Consider the following 10,846-nt stretch of genomic DNA (forward strand, 5'->3'; position numbering starts at 1 on the left):
CCATTCTTTCATTTCAGAGTTTGCAGAAAACCTGCCTTCACATCTCGTGACAAGGAGAGCGGAACTGATGTTTGCATGCCTCAGGAGCTGGGAAGATATGAGTGCTGGCAGAGATATACACCCACCATTTTTTCTTCCTCAAGCTGCTGAGCAGACCAGCGTACACCTGTCCCCTTTGGCTGTGAACAGGCTGAGAGGAACTTTGGGTCGCCTCTGCTGGCCTGAAATGTTTCTACACTGTCCGAAACTCCACCAGCTTTTTGTTTTTGTTTTAGATGAAAACATGAGACAGAAAGAAAAGGAAGGGTGAAGAAAAGATGGAAGAAGTGATGTGAGGCAGAGGTTGGGGGGGAGGGGACGGACAGATTGGGATGCGAGACTGAAAGATAAGCAGATAGCCGGTGTGTGAATGGGAGTGACAGTGACCGAGTCCCATGCAAAGATAAACAGCCCCTGTAATGGCTCTGCACGAGTAATTTGTCACTCCATGTGAAAAGCAAACAGCAGGGAAGGCAATGGAAACACTTTGCTCCGACACTTACCACCGCCCAAGGATGTCTCACCAAGCTTTTCCATTTGTCTACACAACTGGTGCGGCCCACTCCTCTGGTCAAGAGACGGAATACAAATATGTCTCTGAGAGCAAATTGAATACGCATTTTTTCTGCAATTCATTTGTCAATCCCATTTCAGCTCACAGAAGACAGAAGTTAAATAATTTGGTGTTGATGTGATGCAAGATAAAAGCAAAGGCAGGGGCGACCTCTAGCTCACCCAATAAGAGCGTGCGCCACAGCGGCCCGGGGTTCGAATCCGACCTGCGGCCCTTTGCTGCGTGTCATCCCCCATCTCTCTCCCACCTTTCCTGTCTATCCAATCAATCAAATAAAAGGGAAAATCGCAGTATCTAAAAAGATAAAAGCAAAGGCAACATAACTCACTGAAATCTCTGTATGAACAAACGGTTTTCATTTGTTGGCAGGTCAAAAATAGTAACACACTTTGCAACAAACGCAGGTTTTAAATCGCTCGGTTCAATTACAGCATAAGAATCACAGGATAATGTCAACAAAAATATTTTTCACAGTGTCTATGAACAGAAAGGTTGCCCCTCCACAAAAACAAAGTGCTGGAAAATGGAAATTGACAATCCACCATTTTGGAGTAAATAACAAGAGGAGTGATTTGTAAAAATGATCTAATATGTGAGCACTGCCATCTTGTGGGTGTTTCGTACGCAACACACACTTCTGCTCTTTAGTGACAGCAGCTGCAAGTCATTTTTATGGCTTATGGCAAAATATACATCCTGAAATGCACATTCTGAAAAGAATTAACTAAATCAATTGAATTAACTAAATCAATTTAAGAAAAATGCAAAACTGCTACGTAAAACATAAAAATCCATGTTAGTGTTTTTGTAAAAGGCATTATGTTTCACCCCCACTACATACAATTAAAAATTCATCAACCTATTAAAATGCTCTCTGCCGCGCCCCCCATCTGTTGCATGTGAGGATGCAACACCCTCTGCCTTTTCCCTGCGATGGGCAGAAGCTCGCCGCTAGCTTTCATATGGTCTATTTTCCTGGACAGGTCAGCGTCGCTGTCAATGACCAGGGTGCACCTGTTGGCGTAGCTGACCAGAGTCTCTTCTCCTTGGCGAAACATGCCCACCAGGGGGACCATGTCTTTGCCGGCTAGATGGAGCTCGGCAATCGATGCCGTGTTGGCGATGGTGTTCCGGTCGATTCCGAGATGGCGGAAGGCTTCGCTCATGCTCTTCTTCTTGATGAAGGCTGACAGGACTTGTTTGTAGCGGTGGACGACATACTGGACACCGGTGGCTGGTGGAATGAATGATAAGGCATGTTATTACATGGTTATTACAGAAGTGATGAGGACTCTTTATGCCATCACAAAGGCAGAGTCTTGATCAGCTTGTGCAAAAGTGATCAAATCTTTGAACTCAAAACTTTTATAATGCCATCTTTACTGTCTTACTTTCCAATGGACATTAGTGAAAATACTTTCTTCTTTCTTCCTTCACAATTTTTATTCTCTTTACACACGATTTAGCCTATTCCAATTTAATACAAATTCTAAATCAAAAGGATGTGCTCTAATTCACCAACTCGGGTTAATTAAACAAGTTTAAAGTATTTTTATTTGTATTTCTTACACATTTTTTAACAGGGAGGTATATCTACATCTATCTAACTTCACACTTGTTTTTACAACAGTAAAAATGCTTTTTCAGAAGTATATCAGGCACTGACTTGAATTATTGGGGAACGGTTAAATGTGTATATGTTTACAAATGGTCAGTGAGCACTCGAACACACTAAAACAAATACTAAGCTTTAGAATGACAAGACATGATAATTACCCCTCTTCCTGCTGTAGTCCTTCCCTTTCCTTGATCTTTTCTTGTCCTTATGGTGTTTCTTCCTTCTGTATTCACTTGAGGCCGCTGAAACTTCTGAGGATTCTGACGCCTCAGAGCCGCTGCCACTGCTGTCAGAGGAACAAGAAGAAGCTTTTTCTCTCCTCCGAGATTTGTTTTCCATGTGCTGCACTTTGCTGGGTTTAGGAGCTGCGTATGATCAACACAAATGACATGAATGGCATGAAAAAAAAGCTCACTCAGTTGATACTTTTGAATCTGGACTGAAAACCCACCTCTACTTATTATACTATAGCCAACCATGACACACCATCCTTTCTGCGTCCTTCACAAACAAACCTTGGTAACACTTTACTTGAAGGTATCTACACAACCCCCAATTTCCACCAACTGCGGAACGTCTGCGGAGTCATTAGGTTTCCGTTAAAGTCAATGTGTGTATTTTCAAAATAAAATACACCGTGCTCATGGCGGATCATATTTCCCTGCACTACACCTTGAAAACGTCATAATGGGCGGAGAGAGAACTGAAGTCGGAACGGAAACAAACTGTTTTGTGGTTCTGTTTGTAGAAAACTACATCCTGTTATATCGCGTGATCATACGTGAATTTGCGAGATCTCGTGGGTCCTAGTGACTTCAGCTGTCAGTCACGGCCACAGCCGCTCCGCAACAAATACGGACCTGGTGGGTATTGATGGACGGCGGAGCACGGAGCCAACACGCAGCAGAGCCGATCCGCAGCCGTTCCGCAGTTGGTGGAAATCCGCCGTAGGAGTGACATGACAGTGTCATGAACACATGACACTGTCATGACACAGTCATGACACATGAACCCTAACTTGTCATGAAGAAGCGTTATGTCATAAACGTTTATGACTTGTTTATAATGTTTATGACACGTTCACGACAGTGTCATGTCACTCTTATGTCTTCAAGTAAAGTGTAACCCAAACCTTTCCACTTATTGTCTTATGTTGCTGGTTTTGTACTGTTTATTATTTCTGATTAATGCTGTGTTTTAATGCTAATTTCTGTGTTCCTTTAATTGTAAAGTGCACTGAGAACATGTTTAATGGTGATTTTACACTTTAAATAAATGTGATTGGTTGATTGATGAATAAGAGCAACCAATCACTTCGGACACTGACCTTCAGTCACTGGACTGGGTGATGCAAAGGTCGGCATGGCGCGGTTACTTGTGAGGTTTTCAATCTGGCTCCTCAGGAACTTGCGGTCCTGCATCAGGTCCTCCACCTGCTTCTCCAGTGCAGCGATGCGCTCCTGTTTGCTCTCCAGCATGCACTGCAGCTTGGTGATGGTCAGCAGCACCCGCGGGGGCAGGCTTTCCTGATGTGAGGCGGCTAGAGCAAAGACAAGTGTGAACGTGTGTGAAAACAACTTCTTCAAAAGTATTTCACTGGCATCATTTTTGTTTCGTGGAAAAAAATACTTTTTTGGTGGTGTGGTGTGGCTAGTCGTTTCAGCCCACTCATTTTGTGATCTGTTGGGGGCGGCTAAGAAAAAAAGGGAACCGTACAAAGTATTAAAACATTAATACAGCATTATGATTTTGACTATGAGACATGAGTATCATAAGATGCAAGACCCTTGCCAACGACTGTGTGTCAAAGGGAAGCAGTGTAATTGCTTTATGGCATAAAACAGGAAGTGTCCACTGACTGTCCACAACTTTTTTCAAGCTGGCAGCTGTTGGCTCAAGGGAAAGATGAATTTCCAATTGAATGAATAAGAACTTATTTCCAATCCTAGTGAGTAGGAGTTCGGCGGTCCACATTTGAATACAGACTGCGTATCATCTTAAACAGGGGCGTAAAGACTGAGACTACACCTGGAACATTCGTTTTATTGCACCAAGTTATAAAAATTTATCTAACGAAGGCATACTGGCACAGAACGGCAGCAGATACGGTGTGACAGTGCTCTCACCAGACATGGCACTGCTGGGCGTGTTGTCCTGGACAGCATCTGCCGAGGTTCCCGTTTGAAAGTTCTCCCACTTGATGATGCGGAGGTCCTCTTGTTCCTGTTTCAGCCAGACCGGAGAAGTCAGCCTGTCTTTGCACCTGACAGAGCTGGAGTCGATCTCTACGCAGGGGGAATAACCCGACGGCTCCTGCTGCCACACGGACGACATCTCTTCAAACCTGGGAGAGGAAGGAGGGGAGGGAAGTTATGGGGACAGTTTCAGGAAACGTTTTTACATCCCAAAGAAAAACAATTGTTTATTCTTAACATTTCCATTTTGTAAATGCAATTGTATCTTATTGTAATGTAATGACAAAAAAAAAAATAATAATATATATATATATATATATATAAAATAAGCACAGATTGGGGTATACTGTACTTGTTTGACTCAATCATTGACTCAATGTGGTAACAGTTAGTTACAGCCAGGACCTCCTCTCTCAGAGTCTATCGTAATGTTCAATTTGTTGGAAATGATTTCCTTTCATTTGCTTCAAATTCAACACGCAATTTGTTGTATTTTAGCAGAATGCTGAAAGAGTACACTTTAATATCTGTTTAACAGAGTACACTTTAATATCTGTTTATTTCTCGCAAGTAATATCGTTATCGGGATATTCAACAACGTTATTTGCATATTTTCCTCATATCGTGCAGCCCTAATGGAGCAGTTTCTTTTCCTCAAATTTCTGGTTCTAAGGTGGTTATCAATCAGCAATTAAACTTGGACTCAAGCTGTTTCCATAGCAACAAGACACACATCTCGTAAAATATGATCTGAATCTTATAATTAACAGACAAAGGTCTCGTAATTGAGATCTTTTATGAAATATGGATCTTGTAATTAAAAAGATGCTACATCACAATTTTAGATAGAGATGTAAAAATACAACGTGATTCATCGTGCCAGGATGCATGAGTAATGCTTGTGTAGCATTTATTTAACGCTTGAATTGGTGCGTCATGATTGAATGCATCGTGTGACATGAACTGCTCTGACTCGATATTAAAATAATAAAAGATTATTCATCATGCAACGGACCATCAAGTCATTAACATGTCATACTAACAAAGACCAAATGCAGCCAGCTTGAGACATAAAGTAATATATAGCTTTTTGTTTTTGTTTTTGCAGTTCACTGGTTTACAACTAATTTAATGACATGAAATGAACGCGTGACTTAACCGTCATATATCAATTATTCTGTAAGGCTTAAATGATACAGATACAGAAGGTCACGTAATACAAAAGCGCATTATATTCAACAAAGAAAAACAATTGGGAGGTCTTATCTCGTAGTTATGACCTTGGTATCTTATTATTTTAACTTACTATGCTATAGTTAAGAGACTAAACTTCATAATTACAAAACATGGATGTCATAATTACAAGAACAGGTGTTATGCTGTATTCTGTGACCCATCAGATTATGTTATTTAAGATACTTTTATTCCACTACAAATGTTTTTAATCATACTATTGCATGCTTTTTTTGGACAGCTGTTACCAAACATGGTGTAACCATATGAATTTGGCTTAAACATGGAATTTGTATTGTCAGGTGAGGTGTTGGTTTATGTGAGTATGTAGGGTAACAATTGTTTGGATGGATGGATGGATGGATGGATGGATGGATGGATGCTTTATTGATCCCCAAGGGGAAATTCAAGGTCCCAGTAGCATAAAGACATCACACACAACATACACATACATCATAACAGGATGATAAAATAACAAATTCACATGAATAATATGGACCATAAAAGAAAAGATACTAAATAAAAAATCCACATGAATGTACTATGGGATGTATAAGCATGAGACGCTTGCAGTGACAGGGCAGGGACTGACCCTGATAATCAGTCTGCATGATAAGGTGCTCTATGAGAGGGTGTGTCATGGTGGTAGTGCAAATAAGTCCAATAGTGCAAGGATAAAGTCTAGAGACCAGCATTAAATATGGACAATGTAAGAGAATAATGTAGACATAGTAATATAAACTATATTAGTGCAAGGATAAAGTTTAAAAAAAGACAGCATTAAATATGGGCATTATAAGGGAATAAAGTAAACAGTAGGAAAGACAGTAAATACTACGGGAGCAGCATTTTTGCCATTAGCCCTACCTGTCAAAATCAGGAGACACTTTTTTTAAAATATGAGATATTAAATCCAAATGATAAGATACCAAAGTCATAATAACAAGATAAGGCCTCCATTGTTTTAAAAATTGGTGAATACATTGCGCTTCTGTTTGGTACATTTACTTTACTTATGTACCTCTGTTTTGAGAATTAATTTCTAAACATCAGCGGTCAATCAGAATTTATCGTAAACTACTTATCTGCAAAAACGAATTACTGTAAAAACAATATACTGCAATGCATTACTTGTTTATTGATTCTATAAGGATCTTCTCTACATTCATTTATATATGAATTTCTGCATGGGAAAAAAAAGCATCAATTGATGCATGCGAAACTCGAGTTATTAGAAATGCATGTGAAGTAACAGTGACAACTGCTTATCTGAATAAGAACAATACACTAATCAATGCAAGGAATGAGGTGTTTCCATCATTTGAATGACAGAATGTCTATTGGGTTTTTTTTATATGCCCATGTCCTCATGCAATTAAATAAACAACACATCCGTTGATGTTTAATATTATAATCTTCATAAACTGTGTCCAGCGTTTCCATGACATAGTCAGGTGTGGCCCTTCAGTTAATGTGGCAAACTGTTATTAATAATTGACAAACAATCCTTTTATTACTGCAGCGTACAATGCTTCTACCTTTGTACTGAATGACTTAATAACGGGAGACAAAACTGATAGCGACCGAATCATTTATTAATCCATGAGCTATGAAGCATTAATACATTTATCACATTAGAACACGGTGAGTCATGCATTAGTTAGGCATTAATTAAGAATGAGCAGGGGACCAACGTTTGTGTGCTTACATCTGAATTTCATTTTTAGAACCAAGAAATGTAATAATTTCCATTTTTTGTTATAAATACAAGGTTTTGTACTGTACATGTGAGCCATAACTATATAATGATGCATATGATGTAGAGAGAGTGAATCTCTTTTTCTAATTTAAATCAATTCAAGTTTATTAGGCTAAGAGGTCTCTATGGGTTCCCCAAAAATCTCACTAAATGGACTTCAAGGTGCTCACCACTTCCACTACTACTGGTCTAGGCTAATGCTTGATTTAAGCTAAAAGATAATAAAGTTAATCCTTAACATATGCAACAAATACATATTTTTTTAGGACATCAAAGGAAGGAGTTGTTTTACATCAACAAAAAAGCATTTGCCCTTTGTATGTCTCCTAGACTGTAAAATGCATATATTTAGAGGTTGCAGCATATAGAGACATGCACCTTGTAATGTGCAACACTTTGAAGTGTAAACGTGCGGTATACTAGCTGCAGCTGACCTGTTGAGCGCCAGTGTGATGTCATGGGAGCACCATCACTGTTTATACTCCCGCATGGTGGTCGCGACACTAGTTGCAGTCTTCTCCTGAACAGAGGAAAAGGTGCTAATGAGGAAAGGCTACTGACTTTGCTATTTCTACGGACTAGAAGAAGAAGAAAAAGGTAAACGACCAAGGGGGTAAGCTTCGCTTCAGAGCTCGAACCTCCTATGGCGCCATTTTGATGCTACAAAGCGATCACCCGACATTAGCATTCCATTGACTGCCATTCATTTTGACGTCACTTTGACAGTGAATAACTTTACATCTGAAGCGTTTAAAGACTCTATTTGTCCATTGTTTATTTCTAAAAAAACACGACAATGTATTAAAGGCTCCATTACCTTGTACCTCACGTTATGGCTTCGTAGTATACGTTTTTGTAAAAATAAGCTAACGATTGTGTCATAACCACGCGACTTACTGTCGCATAGTAGAGGAATTACCGTACAGTACAGGAGAAACTCGCAGGCAGTTTCGACTTACATTAGCTGTTTACGTTTAATTACTAATGTTAACTAGAATTTTAGTTAGCAATAATTAGCCTGTGACCATGTTATCTCTTTACATATACCTACGCTCTCAGTCTCTGCAAGATTGGGAATGATTGAGATTTCTCTTGGCACAGCTACCAGAAGACTTCCAACTTTCAGACAGGTTGCTCACGTCACATTTACGTCGTCTCTCTCAGTTGGAGGCTGCGCAGTAACGCTCGGCGCTCACCGGAAAAGTGCTTGTAATATTCTTCACTGGTCTCCGTCCAGAGCAACGGGATCTGTTGATCCATTCTTATATACAGTCTATGTAAACAACGGCAGAACTGGCAGCAGCATTGCCAATTTGATTCAATGACCTACTTTGTCAGATCAAGCCTTTCATTCACCATAAAAGAACTCATCTTAACCCAATAAGTTTACAAGAGAGACATGCAGTCACTCAGAGTCCTGGCATCCGGTTACCCTCAAGCTCCTTCAGGCTTCCTGTTTCTGCTTTTTCGCGCGCCGCTGAAAAAAATAGAGTGGTACGTGCCCTCTGGACGCGCATTCAAAATCCTGGCGCGCAGTGAGAGCTACGTCATTTTGACGTCACATTGACGCGCACAAGCTCGAATGCGGCTACTGTAAAATGGCCTTAAGGGGTTAGGTTGTTTGGTTTTCTGTTGAAACATGAACAACTCTAATGGTAGGAAGCCATGAGAAGCCTATGAGACATAAAACGATGCATCCTATTGGGTAACACTTTATAATGCAAACATCTACATCACAAACATCTTTGTTTATGTCACATTTACAAGATAGTTTTCCTTATTTTATTATTATATGTATTTGTGTGTGTGTGTTTTTTTTAATAGAAGTGTAGCATTGGAGGACAATGGTGCACTGAAACCAAAAACATCTTGTGGGTACCAGTTGCCATTTAGGGGAGAATGTTTAAGCATTAGTCAGATGTTTACAATTAAATGAAGTGAGGAAAAATGAACTGTTTTAAATCTGATTGTGACTTGTCAACATTACTAAAGATTGTTTCGACAGTTGGATAAAATAAACAAACAGCAGATGGCGAGAGAACCTCACTTTTAGTCCCTCAAACACCACACCCAGAATCCTACATTTCCCATAATGCAACTTAACTGCATCTTTCATTAGACCCCAACTGCGTTCTAAATGGCCACTTGTTTGTTACCCCAACCTCCTGGTTCTAATGCAGCCCACCGTTTAAAATGTGATGAGTGCCCCTTTAACTAATCACAGGAACTCATAGTGCCTTTATCATTACTTAATGCTGAGCAACAGAAATTTATAATGATGCATTTAATCATCAAAAGTCATTCATTAGTTGTGCATCTGTTTTGAAACCCTATTATAAATTGTTACCTTACCTAACATGTTTATGGGCTGCAGACTATCTTAATGGGAGGTGGCGCATTCAGGTGCTTGGCTGGATGCAACATTTCAAACGGCGGAATGAAAGTACAGTGGTTTATCTACTTTTGTTGCAGGAAGTGGATGTCATCACTGTTTTACTTCACGTCTCCATGGAGATGATGATAGACTCTACTATCCTGTCATGTGCAAGCTGCAGCACCTGAACACATCATGCTGCAGTGATTAATCTGCCCTCAACACGTCCTGACACAATGTGTTAACATGAAAATTACACACACGGAAGTGAACTATCGCAGCCTAAAAGGAATTTTACATTTTCAGCGTTAACACATGGAGTAAAAATAGAAATGAATTGCGATAATGCAACGACAAAGGCAACGTGCTTATTATCTTTATCACTATTGATTTGTTGCAGGAATATAACGGTGATTTAATTGCTAATCATTTTAAATCAGCATATTTTGCATGACAATTTATGGACCTCATAAACCATACAAAGGTATAGTGTTTAGAAGGTTTAGTAGGCTGAGGGACAACCATTTTTCCTTGCAGTGGTTTTAATTAGCTTGTACCAAGATGGATGCTAATGACTGTAATGGTAATTACCAGCAAAGAGGGGGAAAGAAACAAAACAGCCAGTGGAACATACAACAAACGTACCTTCAAAAGAGTCCAGCGGATACAACTGCTGTTGGAGGTGTTCCTGTGTTTGTGTCGATGTACGCTGAAGCCTCACTTCGTGTACAATGCCCCTTTTTCAAAAATATAAACAGAGACGAGTGAAAAAATGCGAGACAACTAGTACAAAACGCATGTCTGGGGAGGCGCCAGAGAGCACTGACGCCACTGTACCATTACGTTGCCTTCACTGGCTCGACGGAAAGTCGTAATTCTCAAATATGTATGACATCTTTGTGGAAGAACAATACACACTGTGAAAATACTGTTAGAAGTAAAAGTTCTGTGGTCGCGGTCACGGAAGGCTTGTATGTGGACCGCCGACAGTTTTGTTGTCATTACTTAAGAGGGGGGCGGCAGAAACTACGCACTATAGCTTTAAAGGGGAATG

The 10,846-nt window shown here is 40.0% G+C and overlaps 1 protein-coding gene across 1 annotated transcript; it reads right to left on the reverse strand.

Moving 5' to 3' along the window:
• Window positions 1–946: 946 nt before the first annotated feature.
• Window positions 947–10,627, reverse strand: LOC144537379 (uncharacterized). Its single transcript, XM_078281059.1, has 5 exons — window positions 10,438–10,627; window positions 4,358–4,575; window positions 3,559–3,771; window positions 2,390–2,596; window positions 947–1,847 (listed from the first exon to the last, which is right to left on the reverse strand). The coding sequence occupies exons 2-5, from the start codon at window positions 4,563–4,565 to the stop codon at window positions 1,468–1,470; spliced, it is 1,008 nt and encodes a 335-aa protein (XP_078137185.1). The 5' UTR covers window positions 4,566–4,575; window positions 10,438–10,627; the 3' UTR covers window positions 947–1,467.
• Between the last annotated feature and the right edge of the window lie 219 nt (window positions 10,628–10,846).

This window comes from Sander vitreus, chromosome 22 (assembly GCF_031162955.1).
Source record: "Sander vitreus isolate 19-12246 chromosome 22, sanVit1, whole genome shotgun sequence".
In the NCBI taxonomy this organism is placed as follows: Eukaryota; Metazoa; Chordata; class Actinopteri; order Perciformes; family Percidae; genus Sander; species Sander vitreus.